We start from the raw sequence: 16882 nt of genomic DNA, 5'->3' as shown, positions 1-16882 counted from the left end.
GTGGTTACAGTGAGGCACTTACAATGGAAGTGAATGGGGCCAATTTTTGGAGCGTTTAAAGGCAGAAACGTGAAGCTTATAATTTTATAAAAGCACTTACATCAATTCTTCTGTTAAAAAAAAATTGTTTGAGCTGTAAAGTTGTTTAAAACATTGTTTTAGGATTTATGGTGTTACATTGTCATGGCAACAGAGTTGTAAAATTGGATATAACTTTACACTGAAAGGGTTAGTAAGCAATTTTATCACACAAAAATCATGTTAACACTAATATTTTTACAACTGTGGCTATCCGTTTGAAACAGTGAATGTTTTAACGTTTACGGATTGGCCCCATTCACTTCCATTGTAAGTGCCTCAGTGTAACCCAGATGTGTGCTTTTTTTCAAGAAAAGGAACAAGTCAAAATTATTTTTGTGATAATCAACATTGTCGCAAATGCTGTTGATTGAGCTTAAATGTATTGAACCCGGAATATTCCTTGAACATCTTTATTAATACAATCAGCAATGCATGTTTTTACCAACTGAATGTAACATATCTATATGCTATTTTCTGAGATCTAACAAATGTTATACATTTGTGTTATTTACTTGAGAGTTTTTAGGGAGATTATGCATCAGTTGAAATAGCTGTATGAAATCACACAGTATCTAATATGTTCTTACCAAAATGTTACATATCTTATGTGGTCTGGTTACAAAAGATTATTATTTACAGAGTACAAATCTACTGTTATTCTTAAAATCGTAAAATGTAATAAACCTCTGTGCTTTTGAAAAGTGGCCGTTAATCAATGTACATACAGGAAAGTAACATTTTGTTATTATTGGCCACCCATTGTCCTAGTCATGACCAAATCATTGTAATATGTTTTGCGATTGATTTGCATCAAGCCTGTGTTTCACCTGTCATCTCTAAAACAAAATAAAACACTCCATTTTTTTTTTGTTCAAGTATTTATTCTGCATTTCAAATATTACAATGAAGCTCCATACAGCAGACATCAATCATAAACATATTGTTTATAGTTGTCCTATTACTTAAGAGTCATAAAAAAAAAAAAACTGCAGTATGCATAGTGGCCCCACTGGCACCGCCGGTCTTTGAGTCCGGAGCACACCTCAAGTGTTCAGTGTTATCATTCACTTCGATGCACAGATAGTCCATCAGTTTCAGCTATCATTTTGGTGCTCCCTCTGTGGGTTCATATCCATCGTTTTGTATTTTCTCCTTGTACTTCAAAAAGTCTCTTCGTTTGATGAAATACTTCACCTGCCGTTGAATTGTAACAATCAGTTAATTTACACATTGTAAAATGGATATGTACATGTCAACACAATATTTATTTAAATGGTTTATAATAGATACAAGTTTGAATTATATTAATTATTGATGGTTAATTTATATAATTATTAACTGGAGGTTTCAGCACTTATTTTTAGTAAAAAAAACAGCAGCGGTCGACCGATACGGGCTTTTCGATGCCTGATGCCGATTTCTATTCTACTCTATTGAAAAAATTAGACTACATAAAACGATTTAATGGTTGCAAACTTGGTCACATTAAACGAATAGTTATCTTAAACGCTATATCCTCAAAATTCAAAATAATAATAAAAATGTAAGATTTTGGAAACGACAAAATAGTGAAGAGAACGCGTTTGATTGACAGTCAGAGGATGTTTCTGATTGGCTAAAAAAAAAAAGGGCGGGCCGCTCAGTTGACTTTTTTTTTTTTTTTTTGCCGTTTAAGGATTCATTCAGACTGTCAGTGACAGGTGCGATATATCTCAAGAGAACTATTTCAGTGATATCCTATGGAAAGATTTTCAGGACTATTTTCAAAATTGCAATTGCGTTTTCTATTTGTGGACGCATACATTGTGACATAATCCAAATGCAATTGCATTTTCATTCACATAAACGTACAAAGCCTGCCACATTTCAACTGGAACAGCGAAGTCCATTTGCAATTGCATTTCCTACGTGTTATGACCCTGTCATATTGAAAAAGCAATATTCATTACCCCGTTTGCTATTTCACTTCCTCGGTGTCCCGTTTGGAGCCTGCCAAAATTCAAATGGCTTGCAAACACGAACTCACCCACTGAGCCGGACACTTGTCTTCAAAGTCTTGCTGGTATTTTGCGCAGGCAGATGTGCTGTCTTTATTGACATCTAAACACTTCCAGAGCTCATCTCTCGCTCCCCAGCAAGCTCTTCGTTCACTGGCATTAGGAGCACTCATCTCTATTCAATCAATATATGTGTTCAGCTTCTGAAAGACAAGAGGGGACATCAGGTTTGTGATCAACTTTTATCACTCATATGGTAAATGATGAAAAACATATATATACATTGACAACAACAGTAATATGAATAGCAGGTTTCGTAATCACTTCATCGACTAACGTTGTTTTAGACTATATTTTTGTAAATATATGCAACTGCAAGAGAACATATTCATAAGTTATAAGAGAGGACTGTAGCTGACAGTCCAGCTCTATTATAAGAGAATATCAGTTCTAACAGCTTACCAAAGGCGATTCATCACTGCATATATTTTATAATCTGTAATTGTGTTTAAGCGAGTAAAAATGTTAATCACTCATATTCTAAAGTGCACAGAGTCCCAAGGACGCATGTAAATGTAGGAAGAAGTAATGTAATCAAACATTTGTCGCCTCCTGATGACGCAATCCGTTGCGTAAGAACGCAGTTTGGCTAACATCCGCTAGATGGCGCACTTGAGACACTTTTTTTATTATTATAAATGAAAGTCAAACAATACAACCAAAAATGCATTCATTTTACAATCAACGAAACCAATTTACAATGGATGGATCTGCACAAAACAGTATATATATAAAGAGAATAAATAAAATAAATAAATAAAGAAAATAATACCATCAAAAAGTGAAATGAAAGGTGGCATCTCCAGAGATTTTACAACAAATAATATTTTACAAATAAATCTAATAATTTTAATGCTTTGTATATAGCTTCTGTATATTGTTTTAATTAATTATTAAATACTATAAACAGTGGGAGAGATCTGAAAAATCGTCATTTATGGATAAAGTGTTTTGCCAATATGATAACATTAATTTATATACATGTAAATTTACTTGTTCCTAAAAGCAATTTAATTTAATTAAATTTTATATAAAATAATTATTATAAATATAATTAAATATGACATCATTTTATTTATTTTGTATATTTTACAGATACTAATTTTATACACTGTGTTAAACATACATAGACTTGGGCACTTTTTTATATTTTCTTTTTGGTCAAATGTGAAAATAAAATCCAGCCCTCTCACATAATGGTGCCAAGAACTCCTCTTATCAGACTGAGAGGATGTCAACTGCATTCCTTTTAACATTCACCTATTGATGTCTGTAATCTTGGCCCTCATTACTGGCTCTAAAGAGTGTTGCTCAAGTGTCTGTTGTTTGATGCCACAATAGGTTTTGCAACAGTCCACACTAGGACTAGGACAAGGATGTGAGACAGAAACTAATGCCAACCAAGATGTGTTAGATACAGAGTGATTGAACTGCTGATTGAACTACTGTGGCTTCTTAAAATTCTTTAGTATCAAATTTCTTTGAATTGACGCTGTCTGTCATCATAACATTAGTCTACATCAATAAAGAAAGTATTTTTTAGGGCATTTAAAAAGGTTAGTTGATGGTTTAATGTGGTTTCTCCTAATGTTTTGGACTCAACATGCTCCTGAATCATCAGGGCCATTAACAAACAGGAATTAATTGTGTGTGGGAATGCTATTGAAAGTGAGCTCTTTTGTAAGAACAGAGTGAGTCTATTGTGAGGTGCTGAATTTTAAAGAGGAGAACAAACATTAGTTTCAGATGAACCCTATATGACTGACAAAATGTTAGTTTTATCTAAACTATATAATTAATTTATTGTGAATATATCAGTTGTTTCTGATTTTTAAAATGTTCATTGTTAACTGATTTTATTTAATTTAAATACTAATTTAATCATTTTTTATTTTATTTATTTATAAAGAAATTGACTGCTTTTTTTATTTAGCAACAAATTAATAATTATATAGTGTTGTATAACACTATATAGTGGTCAGATGCGTTTTTGAAATGAAAATGAAATGTGGGCTGATTGAGGTGGTTCCTGTTTTTGCCTGAAGAAATAATGTGACCTTAAAGGGATAGTTCACCCAAAAATGAACATTCTCTCATCATTTACTCACCCTCATGCTGTCCCAGATATGTGTGACTTTCTTTCTTCAGCTGAACACAAATTAATATTTTTAAAGAATATCTCAGCTCTGTAGGTCCATACAGTGCAAGTCAACAGGGTCCAAAACTTTGAAGCTCAAAAAATGTACTACAGTGGTTTTATCCATGTCTTCTAAAGTGACATGATAGGTGTGGGTGACAAACAGATCAATATTTAAGTCCTTTTTTACTGTTAATTTCCACTTTCAAACTGCCCTTCTAAGCTCTCTGCTCAACTAAAAGTTCTTCTTTTGTTTTTGGCGATCTGCATTCCCTATCGCCACCTACAGGGCAGGAGGAAATAAGGACTGAATTATTGATCTGTTTCTCGCCCACACCTATCATATACCTTATGAAGACATGGAATTAAACACTGTAGTCGTGTGGATCACTTTTATGCTGCCTTTATGTGCTTTTTTGTGCTTCAAAGTTTTGGACCCTGTTGACTTGTATTGTATGGACCAACAGAGCTGAGATATTCTTCTAAAAATGTTTGTTTGTGTTCAGCTGAAGAAAGAAAGTCATACATATCTGGGATAGCATGATGGTCAGTAAATGATGAGAGAATTTTCATTTTTGGGTGAACTATCCCTTTAACATGAATGATACGTATTCTCTAAAATGGTGTGTTTTTTTCTTATATCGTACATCACAACAACTGGATTAGCCCTTCCTTTTTTTGTTCCACTTATGTTGACTTTAAAGTGTTGTTTCTTTTATCTCTCTGCCTGTGTTTTTGATTATCTGTCATGGTATGATTATGAGGTCAGCACTTGGCTGTTTGATTTCTCTCCACCATCAAGTTTTCTCTTTCTCTTTTTGGTTTGTCTGTTGCTAAGGAACTGAGACGTGTGGCATATAATTTCAGGCATTCCTCTGAATTTCAACACCTATTAATGATCAAAGCGATTTCAAAAATCCACAGAGTTTTAATAGTTTAATGGATAATGATGTGGGAACTGGCATATCAAATCACCAAATTAGCATTCTGTAAAGGCCATCTTAATCAGAAAAGCATGATAAATTACTTTAAAATGCTAGCTCATAAGGGTCTCTCTCAGGCATGAAACTAACTCAGAACTGTATCAAGTGTCAAAACATTCATTAATAACAGAACAAGCCTTTGTGCCACTAGCATGCCAACTAGAAAAAGGACATCAAAGCAGTTATCATAAATGCATCTGTGAAATATTTGTAAAAGAACTCCAAAGCTAACTAGAAAAAGAAAGTTCATCAAGACAAAATTTGAATGTTGGTGTGACAAAATCTTGCATGGAAGTTGACAACAGTTTAGTTTGAATACTAGGGCAGTCAGAAGAGAGATGCATTATGAAGTTTGATTTTTGAGTGGATTCTTGTGTGGATGAGAGAAGTAAATGTAACAACAACAACAACAAACTATTAGTGTGGTTGTGACCTAAGAGCACTGTTCTCAGGATTCTGAAGTTTAAAGGATTATTTGTCATTCAACCAAAGGTGGAGCCTCTGCCTTGTGATTACAGTCACACACTGTGGCCCTCTTTTCAGCCGTGTGTACATGTGAGATGTGTTTTGATTTTTCTGTGTGATTCTTTGAGGGAGATAGAGACAGTGATCTGTGTAGTCGCTGGCATTGCGCTTCAGATAAAAAGCCCCCAGCTGTCTTCCTCTGGGCCCCTCTCTTTTTTGGACTCAAGGAGGCCTGATGTCACATTTCAGAGACTTACTTGAATGACACAGTCCACTGTGAGAAAAGGATGGAGTTAGATTTGTGAATGTCTTTTATAAGACCCCAGGGATACTCATCAACCCGACTGTTCCTGTAGAATAAACCTTCACGGGACAAACCCGTGGCTTCTATTGATTCCAGAGATTGTGCTTTTTGACCAGTTTTCAGTGCTTTATACTTGTAGACAAGTCTATTGCAAAAATATGGTCTTATTTTTTCCTGCACTATTGAGGTTTTCCATTTTCAAATGCAACATAGAGATAGGTGTTATCACAATATGCAGACATTGAACGCCAGCAGATAAATAAACCATGGGGACTGGCATTCTAACACCAACTGTAATGATTCGCTGTTACATGCATTGATTCATAATATGCGGCAGGATGCCTGGAATATTGAACTTGGGCAGCACAGCTGGCTATCGGTAGTGTTGTTGATATTCGTCTACACACCCAGCTGTGGACCAATCATCTGCTTGATTCAGCCTATTCAATGGTAGGACCCTATTCCACCTTTTGCATTATAAAAACAAAAAAACAAAAACCAAACCAAGGTGGGAAAAACCTGAAGTCACTTGATGCCATTGCTAGCTAATGTTTTTTTTTTTTTTTTTGGTGCTACTAATGAGTTGCCTTCTCTCCCATAGTGCAGATGCTTATCGAGAGGAATTCAACCCTCATAAGGGAGGACCCTGTGAGATTGTTGTTACGCCATTTATAGCACCTTTAGCTTGATGCTCTTCAGTGTAAAACGATCCCACTCTTTCACTAAAGCACATCATGAATTCTATATGCATCTTACAGACACAAGAGATGCTCTTGATTCCAAAGTTGTTTAGAGTCCATGGAACTAATCCGTACATTCTGACTGGCTGAAATCTCGGCACGCCCTCTTCCTCTTCACATTTACGACCAACACAATCCCCAGTGCCGTGTTGCCTTGGTGTGACCCTCGGCTCTCTCTGTGTCTTCAAAAGCTTTCACAGAGTCTCCCTTTTGGTGGCTTTTGTCTCCCTCCCAGTGTATTATTGTCATCCAAATGCACCCAATTAACAATGCTGCTGCTTTTGGTGAAAAGATGAGACCTGGATCCCGATGACAAGGTCACTGTTTTTCTTAAGAGCCCTGAATGGTGGATCATTTTATAAAAAGGATGTGTGTATACCGGTTGAAAAGAACGCTGCATTGTTGACATTAGTCTTAGCTCCCTCAGAACTAAACATTATTCAAAATAATTGAAATTATTGCATCAGCCTTATTTTTCTTGCCTCAAGGCTACAGGACTTATAGTTTAAGGCTACAAGAAAGGCAACATATTTGAAAGATTGAGACTATAGGAAGTTTCTTTCTACTTCATAATCAACAGGTCTGTGTTGAGTCTAAACTGTGAGTGTACAGAGCAGATATGTACTATGGGTTTTTTCGCTGAACGCAGAAGGAGCTGTTTCAAGCTTGCCCTTATAAAAGCTGTCCAGCAAGTGAAGTAGGTGCCCTGCATAACTTATGTTAATTTAGGAGAAAGGATAACAACAGAGTGTAGAAACATTGTTTCTGTGAGGTTTGGTTCATGCACAAAGATGTTACCAGATGCGCTCATTAGAATCCATTTCAGAGGTGTAGGAAAATTATTATTATTATTATTATTATTATTGTGATACTATATAGAACAGTTCAATGCTTGAACATGGAATATCACAGTAAATGATTGAAATCACTAGATACATTGCTGGTGATTTTTCTAGAATAAATACGTAGACATGTTTCTAAAGTGCATCGCATCTGAATTCATTGGCAATCTTATTTTTGTATATTGGTCTAGGGCACTGATAAAAACAACAGGTGTGTCATGGAGCAACAGGAAGCTTTCAACATGCAGTTCCTTTCCAATCAATTGTACTGCATGATCGAAATGCATGCACACATACTACTGTCTACACATAAACCAGCAAACATGCAAATTGCATGTCGCAAAAGCCGGCCTAGATTGTATTATGATTAATGAAATTTTGCCCTTTATAAAGTGTTGCATTCCACTATGACAAGCCAAACACCGTGCGTTATTGTTAAGCACCGCTTAATGATTACGCGCATCCCGTTACAAGGACAGCAGAGATTGACTGTGCGCGAGCGTGTGGACAGTGGGCGGCGCGTGAACGCAGCGTCTGTCCTCGCGCGCACTCTGTAATCATAGTGAATGAAGCTCTGGCGTGGGAAAGAAGAAGAGGTTGAGTGAAACACTGTCATGGACCCATGATAACATCAGTGCAATAGCAGTGTAATTGCGTTATCAATAGATGCTCGTTCACTCTGCGTTGAACTTGAGCGCGTGCAAACTGAAGATGCTTGTGATCAGAGTCAGATCGCATCTGCTCATCGCGCAGCTGTGGCTCATCTGTCAAATAGGTAAGAAATAAATACTGTAATAAGTGCGAAATACATTAGAGTGATTGATAGGTTTTAATAGATGTTGCGTTTTGGGCACGAGTGGATGATGCGTGAAGTTGTGTAAAGAGCTTTTTTTTCCCCTACAGGTTGTGCATGCATGCATTAAAATAAATAAATAAATTATATTGCAGATGTTTTATATGTTTGCTAAAAGTTTAGATTATTGTGCTTCATCTCAGTCATATTAGACAAAGAGCATTGCAATATCAGGTTTTAAAAATATTAGAATGTTTGTGCATAAAACAGGTTTATTAATAAATATTAAGTGTATTGCTGCATTTTACAGTACAGTTTGGATGGGCCATTCTGTTCCAAATGTTTGGTATTTTTAGTAGGTAGTTTTTAGGTTATTGTGTTTCCTCTCAGTCCTTTAGGATAAAAAGAATTGCAATCTCAGGTTTTTGAAGTTATTAATATTGTTGAGTGAATAAATCAGAGGTTTATGCTGTCTGTTGCTGCATTATAAAGTCGAGCTGAATTATCATATTGCAGATGTTTATCTGGTTATTTAGGTCAGTAGTTCTCAAAAGATTTTGCTTCGGGACCCAGATTTTTTTATTGGGCATTAAGGGAAGATGCAACATAGTACCAAAATTGTTATCGTACATAAGTAAACAAAAATGTCTTTAAAATGAAACCTTTAAATGTATGCATATGATGGTTTTCAAAGAAGAAGGTATGCCACATAACCTGTCTATGTTGGCATCTTCCTAATTTGACTCTCTTTTATCAAGTGGCTGATGAATTTGTGCCAAAGTACTGTAGAGTTTGAGTGAATGCATAACATTTGACATCAAAAACTAAAGCTCTATGAAGTGTTTTCTCCTTCCTCTTAAAAGTTATTCTAACTATGCATGATTATGTGGTCAGTTGCATTTTCTTATTTGCATTTAGCATAGTTTCCGTTGTTCAGAAACAAATACAATTTTAAGAATGAATGTATTGCTACATTTACAGTCAACTTATTTCGAATTCTCGAAGTGTTACATTTTTTTGCCTTGGTGAAATGTTGTGCCTGCTATTTAGTTTACTTGTAGTCAAGGACTTTTTTGGCTATTGGCATTTGGCATCTGATCATATGATGGTCTTTTAATCCTTCTGTCTTTGTTCATCCTGCTGAATTAAATGTAATTTGACATGGTGGGGAAAATATAAAGCAGTGTGTTGGGCCATCTGATGGTTTGACTGGTGGTGTTGTAAGCCATCTGCACCTCTGAGGCCCAGTGCTCACTGTCAAACACACACATATGCTTTAGAAGTCTCCTTTCCTCAAATTTGATCTCTGCTCTGCAACAATACCCAATGTCCAGTCTGCATTTGCACACATCAGACAAAAATGTTGTATCACTGTAGTTATTCCCTGTGCAGGAGTTAAATGAGCAGTTGTGCCGTCAGGTTTATGTCAGTGTGTATGACAGGCGGTTGCTGGCACTTGTTACACCCTGTTGTTGGATGTGATGGCAGGGGAAGCCCATTTTGTGCTGCTTTTGTCTCTATGACGCCCATTCACCCGTTAATACCAGCAGCAGGAAGAGAGAGAGAGAGATTGCGAGAGAGGGAGCCCGCAGGGTGACGTGCCGGGAAGGGGGCATCAGTTCAACCAACCAAACAGTTTATTGATCGCTTCACACCAGGGTGACCCTGTCATGTACCTCAACAGAATAGCCATAGTATGGGCGGTGGTCGGGAAAACACAGTTTAGTCTCTCTTTATCAAATGAGACTGCCAGTGAAAGATTGATTTTCATTGATTCACCCACACAATCGAATGCAATTCATTATCACAGGTTATCTGTTCCTTATTGTTGTAGTTCATATTTTTTCTTGGAGCTTATAAATGTTCGGCTGAGGCAGACTTAAGTATATCCTTTAGGGATGTTTTTTGACCGAGCATCTCATTAAGTTTCTTAATATATAAAGAGTTATTGAAGATTTTGTGTTCTCCATTATGCCTCCATGTTTGAATTTTTATGGACTTTGGTTAACTGGTATTTGGCTGCAGAAACCTCAACCTTACCAAAGAAAGCTGAAGAGATTTTAAAGAGGACATATTTAAAACCAACCCAGTGTACCTTTGTGAAAGGATTTTTTCTTGTTTTAATACAGAATATGCTCTACAAAACCCTTTCCACTGATAAGCAAATCCATGTTAGATGCACATTAATTATTGAGGGTTGTGGCCTATTTAAAATTCAGCAGTCGTACCCTGTTTTAGTATAAAATAACTCTGCAGGTTTTTGGTTTTTTTGGACATTTAAAAAGTGAAATTGCCTCGAGTGTGCAGCCAGGTCTCAAAACCAGTCATAATAATCGTACAAGAAGGCAGAATTGTACGAGTTGTCTCGTACAAAAACGTATGACTTTTACTCCCATAGAGAAAAATAAACAAACCAATGAACAATGTTATTTCGGTTTCACCTAAGTTTAACCCCTAACCTAAACCTAAACCTAACCATGATTTTAATAGGAACATTTTGTATACCATGGAAGAAAGAGAAACATAGTTTTGAACGAATTTGAAGGTTTTGAACTAATTTTCGTACAAGTTTTTGTACTCTATACGTAACCATGATTTTAATTGGAAAATACACTCATCAAGCACTTTATTAGGAACACTATGGTCCTATTAAAGTGCCCAACGTGGTCTTCTACTGTTGTAGCCCATCCGCTTCAAGGTTCGACGTGTTGTGCATTCTGAGATACTATTCTGCTCACTAAAATTGTACAGAGTGGTTACTGTAGCCTTTCTATCAGCTCCAACCAGTCTGGTTATTCTCCGTTGACCTCTCATCAACAAGGCGCTTCCTTCTGCAGAACTGCTGCTCACTGGATGTTTTTTGTTTTTAGCACCATTCTGAGTAAACTCTAGAGAATGTTATATGTGAAAATCCCAGGAGATCAGCAGTTACAGAAATACTCAAACCAACCTATGTAGCACCAAAAATCATGCCACGGTCAAAATAATGTTTTTTTCCCCATTCTGATGGTTGATATGAATATTAACTGAAGCTCCTGACCTGTAGCTGCATGATTTTATGTATTGCACTGCTGCCACACGATTGGCTGATTAGATAATCACATGAATATGTAGATGTACAGGTGTACCTAATAAAGTGCTCGGTGAGTGTAACGTGTGTACATATAATGGAAGAAAGAAAACATTGGGTTTGGAACGAGATGAAGGAAGCGTACTTATTATTGACATACATCAGTCATTTATATTGCATAAATAAAAATGGAATGAATAACCATATTTGTTCACTGACATTTCCTTTCTTAAAATATAGTGTTGGATAACTACACTATCCTGTGCCTGTATAATGTCAGTTTGAAATGTAATTTGTTGATTGGTTGGTCTTAAAAGTCATACCGTTTTGTACGAGCTAAGTCGTATGATATCTTATGATTTCGCCATCTCATACAAATGATTATAAAAAGTGTTGGAGTTGGGAGAATGTTATTTTAAATCATTGCTTTCTGATTTCTACAGTAAAATATGCACTACATTCACTACAATTAAACCACAGTCAATCTACCTATAAACCCTTATGAAACTTAAAGGGCAAAATGTGCATCTCTTTACAGATCAGTGTCCCTTTTCCACGCAGATAATGAGTGTCTCCACTGCAGGCTTGTGTCTGTGTGTGTCTGCAGCTCTGTTATGCAGAACGAAAGCAATTAGCTGCTACAGTTCATTTAGAGAGTCTGACTGCATCAAGTGCAGCCTCTGGCAATATCGGTTGTACTGTTATGTCATCCTACAAACAGAGACTTACATAATGAATAGAGGTGGTCTAAACATTAAAGGGATAGTTCATCCAAAAGTGAAAATTCCATGCCAGTGTATAACTTTCTTCTGCAGAACTCAAACGAAGATTTTTAGAAGAATATTTCAGCTCTGTAGGTCCATACAATGCAAGTGGATGTGATCAGCACTTTAAAGCTCCAAAAAGCACAGACAGTCGTAGTAAAAGTAATCCATATGATTCCAGTGGTTAAATTAATGTCTTCTAAAGTGATACAATCACTTTGGGTGAGAAACAGATCAACATTTAAGTCCTTTTTCACTAAATGTTCACTTCCGGTTGCTCTCCAATATGTATTCATGAGAGGGCTGAGGTAACGTGCATTGGCATGTTCAAATGAAAGCAAAACCAGTGAATCTTTGTTTCTGGCAGGAAGCAGATGTCCCCACCCTAATCCTAATGATATGGAGCCTGTATGGCTGAGTGCCCTGCCAGGAACAACCTGAGGCACCTTTCTCCCATCACGTTGTACAGCGTTCTATTGTAAATAAACCGAGCTGGACTTCCCGTTGTATTGCTCATGTGTCAGTTCTCGCGTGAACATGCCAACGCGTTTACGTCACGTGAGAGGCAGCGTGAACTCGGTCCTTTCATGAACGCGCATTGGAGAGCAACCGGAAGTGAAAAGGACTTAAATATTGATCTGTTTCTCACCCAAAGCGATTGTATCACTTTAGAAGACATTCATTTAACCACTGGAGTCATGTGGATTACTTTTACTATGACTGTCTGTGCTTTTTGGACCTATAAAGTGCTAATCACCATCCACTTGCATTTTATGGACCTACAGAACTGAGATATTTTTCTAAAAATCTTTGTTTGTGTTCTGCAGAAGAAAGAAAGTCATACACATCTGTATTTGCATGGCATGAGGGTGAGTAAATGATGAGAGAATTTTCAGTTTTGGGTGAACTACTCCTTTAAGTGGACTAGACAGGTGATATTATAAGATTTAATCAACCATAAAAGATTCATGAGGAACCTGATGTCTGCTGCTTTGGAAGGAAGCTTTTCTGTGGTTGGAGTGGTTAGAAAATTCCAGTGGTGCCATTCCAGTTTACAGTAACTGTAATCTATGATATAACTTCTTGTCCTGTTCACTTGGAAATACATCACATTACGGAAGTAAAATGGGTTGCGAGCGCCTTTTCATGTTGACTTTACCAGTGTTTTTGCTCTATTGAAATAATCAAAATGACTGATATGAGTATAACAGTATACCTGTTGACAAGGTGCCACAGGTATATGGAACACATTCCTGAATTGTTGATGCAGTCATATCAAAACAGTACATCACCAGTACTGTATCTCTTTCAACCTGCATTAAAACAATGTGCTTGCTGTTCATTTTTGTTCTGAAGTGTTCCCCACTGCGGAAATACAATCTCCTCTGAACAGGAGCTCTCATACAGAACAAATCTGGGCAAGCACCAAGATGGCCAGCCGTCTTCATTTCATTCAATATCCGCTGCACTTTTTTCAGTGGTCGTATTGCTTTCCATGTGTGCGATTAGATTAAAGTTACAATGGAAGTGAATGGGGCCAGTCAATAAACTTAAAAATACACACTGTTCCAAAAGTATAGCCATAAGAGGTAAGCACTAAACATGTTAACATGATTTTAGTGTGAAAATCGCTTACTAACTTCATCTGTGTAAAGTTAAATCCAATATTACAAGTTTGTTGTCATGATGATCTAATGCCAGTAAACCCTGTTATCTGGTAAACACTGTAACGCTGGTAAATCCCTGATTTTATGACACTAAAATCATGTTAACACTTATAAAGTTTACATCTTGTGGCTATACTTTTAAAACAATGTGTATTTTAATGGGTATGGACTGGCCCCATTCACTTCCATTGTATTGTATTCTTTTTTCTTTCTTTTTTTACAAACAAGGGACGAGTTTATTTTTTGTGGTAACCAACGTTATGCCACAAATGCTGTTGATTGAGCTCAACTAGTATTGAACTTGAAACATTCCTTTAACTTGGCAAGATTCCTAACTTTTTACTTTTACTCTGAAATATTAAAAGTATTCTTGAAGACAAGAGAATAGTTTAAAAACCCCATTTCTTGATGCAGAATTTACCCTTTATCCTTAAAGGTGCAGTATGTAAGATTCAGAAACCCTTGTTATTAATGACACCTGTGGCCGTTAAGTGAACTGCAGCCAGCTACTTGTTGCTTGTGCTCGTGCTCGTGCACACACTCCATAGTGATGCGAGCGAGCATCGACCAAAACAATGACGTAACTTACAAAGAGGCTGAACGTGATTCACTGGCATCATGCTGACAGATGAGGTAGCATAATTACAATTACAGGTATGATTGTTTTACTACAAACTTTGAAACTAAACTAAAACTATTTTTCAGCTAACATAGCATACTGATACACATATACAGCTACATACTACCGAACTATACCAGACAGTTTACTGTTGCACTGCAGTTATGTTGCACTATTGTATGTTATGTATGTCGTATGTTGTACTATGAATAAGAAACCAGTGTATTTGCTTAAATTTATCCTGTATACCTGACTTTTAGTATAAAGAGAAGATCGTTGAAATTATTTGAATGTTACGAAGCAAGGTAGCTTGTAATTCATCAGCGTTAGCAGGCAAGATCAAGTTAGCTAAAATTACACTGATCAGTCCTTATGGCACTATATTTCACATGCTTTGCAGTTATGTAAGCTTACCTGTCCAATAAGAAGAATGCCAATTTAAGGTCGGTTTTGATCCCCAAAACCGAACGAAAGTCCCTCTAGGAATCAAATGCCCTGCCGATGTTCACTCTAGTTTTTGCTCGACCACGATCATGTTCCCGCTTAGCCAGACGGGATTCAGTAGATAAATGTTTTTTTTTTTTTTTTTGGCTTACTCTGAGTTTGTGTAGGAGTCTGTGTTGTGCTGGGAGCTGGCCGTTTACTGGATTCCATCTCTAAGATAACGTTACGTAGTGTTGCAGTTTGTTGTCACTGTTGAATAGCGGAAGCACGGAGGCAAGGCTCTCGGAGCACGCATAAACGTCACATCCTTTGGATTTTCCCAGCAAAAGCGGCCTGCTCCCTTCACATGAAAATCAGTCTACAGGCTTTAATAGGCAACCTAGGATGTCCGGGAAGGGCTCATTTTTTAAGTTGCGTTGCAAGCCGTTTACACATTAGCAAAAAAAAAAAAAAAAAAGGCGAATATTACATGAAAATTGTTACATATTGCACCTTTAAAGAAAATGTTTAGAGATGAGACAGTAGAACTGGTTAAGTAGGGCTGTAGGCTGTATAAGCTGATGGAAAAATAAAATATCTCTTCCTCTTGACCTCAGGATGTGGAACTGGAACTCTGCTAAACTCCACACAGTTTACTACATTCATAAAAGGCAGCATTCTGGCAATGGCTTGCTCCAAAAGACAGGCAGTGAGGAAGGATCTAGAAAAGTTTTGAATTGGATAATTTGCTTCCCTTTCTGAACTGAGCGCGAGTTGGAACTGCGTTGTTGTCCGTGGCGATTAGGGAGGCTGAGGAGGAAGTTACAATGGATCAAGGCCACCGGAGGTTCTGTCTGTTGTCAAGGAGTTTCCTTTGGCATGTCCTAAGAGTGAATGGAGAGCGTCTCCTGCTCGGATATGCTGTGACCAGCCCAGATAAAAGCATTGTGAATTAACACAAGCAGCTGTGCTGATATTATATATTGTCAGGCACAGTGGTAATTCTTGATGTAATTTCCTTGTTGTGATTGTAAAATGCAAAATCTATTTTTGCTGTCAAAAATACAGTATTCACTAGGTTGGACCTAAAATGTTTTGGGTTAGAATATCATGAGGATTTGAGCTCTTTCGAATGAATGAATTAACGTTACATTTATATAGTGTTTTTCTGAAACTATACTCAATGTGCTTTTCATAGTGAACAGGGGGTTCGCCTCAACCACCACCAATGTGCAGCATCCACCTGGATGATGCAACGGAAGCCATAGTGCGCCAGTACGCTCACCACACACCAGCTGTTGGTGAAGAGGAGAGAGTAATGAAATTCAAACAAAATGACAACCAACTACGGCACCCTAGCAACTGCATAGCAACACAGCAACAACCACTCAGAACACCTCAGAAACAGCATAGCAATGTTATGACAGTCACCCAAAAAACCCTTGCAACCACATAAAAACATGGAAACAACCACTCAGAACACCTTTAGCGGTAGCATAGCAATGTCATGAAAACCACCTACAACACCCTAGCATCTGCAAAAAAAACATGGCAACAACCACTCAGAACATCTTTAGCAACAGCATAGCAACATCATGACAACCACCCACAACACTCTAACAACCGCATAGCAACACAGCAACAACCACTCAGAACACCTTTAGCGACAGCATAGCAATGTCATGAAAATCACCTACAACACCCTAGCAACCACATAAAAACATGGCAACAACCATTCAGAACACCTCAGCAACAGCATAACAACGTAATGATGACCACCCACAACATCTTAGTAACCTCATAGCAACATGGCAACAATCACTCAGAGCACCTCAGCAACAGGATATCAACGGCATGACAAACACCCACAACACCCTAGCAACCATATAGGCACACTGCAACAGCCACTTAAAACACCTCAGCAAAAGCATAGAAAT

General features: G+C 37.2%; 2 protein-coding genes across 4 annotated transcripts in view; one reads left to right on the top strand and one right to left on the bottom strand.

Moving 5' to 3' along the window:
• Positions 1–115: 115 nt before the first annotated feature.
• On the bottom strand, positions 116–2694 carry LOC127436962 (cytochrome c oxidase assembly factor 6 homolog). Its single transcript, XM_051691507.1, has 3 exons — positions 2541–2694; positions 2108–2281; positions 116–1275 (listed from the first exon to the last, which is right to left on the bottom strand). The coding sequence occupies exons 2-3, from the start codon at positions 2249–2251 to the stop codon at positions 1183–1185; spliced, it is 237 nt and encodes a 78-aa protein (XP_051547467.1). The 5' UTR covers positions 2252–2281; positions 2541–2694; the 3' UTR covers positions 116–1182.
• Positions 2695–8128: 5434 nt separating this feature from the next.
• The window catches only part of LOC127436897 (receptor-type tyrosine-protein phosphatase zeta-like), a 51606-nt gene continuing 42852 nt past the window's right edge, over positions 8129–16882 (top strand). For 2 of the 3 annotated variants that reach the window (XM_051691390.1, XM_051691389.1), the window contains exon 1: positions 8130–8384. In XM_051691390.1, coding sequence (XP_051547350.1) covers positions 8276–8384 — 109 coding nt within the window. In that variant the 5' untranslated portion in view covers positions 8130–8275. Of the gene's footprint in view, positions 8385–16882 lie in introns of all 3 variants that reach the window. The other variant, XM_051691388.1, reaches the window with a different exon arrangement.

The sequence above is a fragment of the Myxocyprinus asiaticus genome, chromosome 47, assembly GCF_019703515.2.
Source record: "Myxocyprinus asiaticus isolate MX2 ecotype Aquarium Trade chromosome 47, UBuf_Myxa_2, whole genome shotgun sequence".
Classification (NCBI taxonomy): Eukaryota; Metazoa; Chordata; class Actinopteri; order Cypriniformes; family Catostomidae; genus Myxocyprinus; species Myxocyprinus asiaticus.
The sequence above is the reverse complement of the archived record's forward strand: the minus strand, read 5'-3'. Positions and strand labels throughout refer to the sequence as shown.

Excerpts from the sequence above, each read along its gene's own strand:
- LOC127436962 (XM_051691507.1), bottom strand. The coding sequence starts at position 2,251 with ATGAGTGCTCCTAATGCCAGTGAACGAAGAGCTTGCTGGGGAGCGAGA. Across the intron at positions 1,276-2,107 it reads ACAAGTGTCCGGCTCAGTGG|GTGAAGTATTTCATCAAACG; the intron begins GTGAGTTCGTGT and ends ATTCAACGGCAG.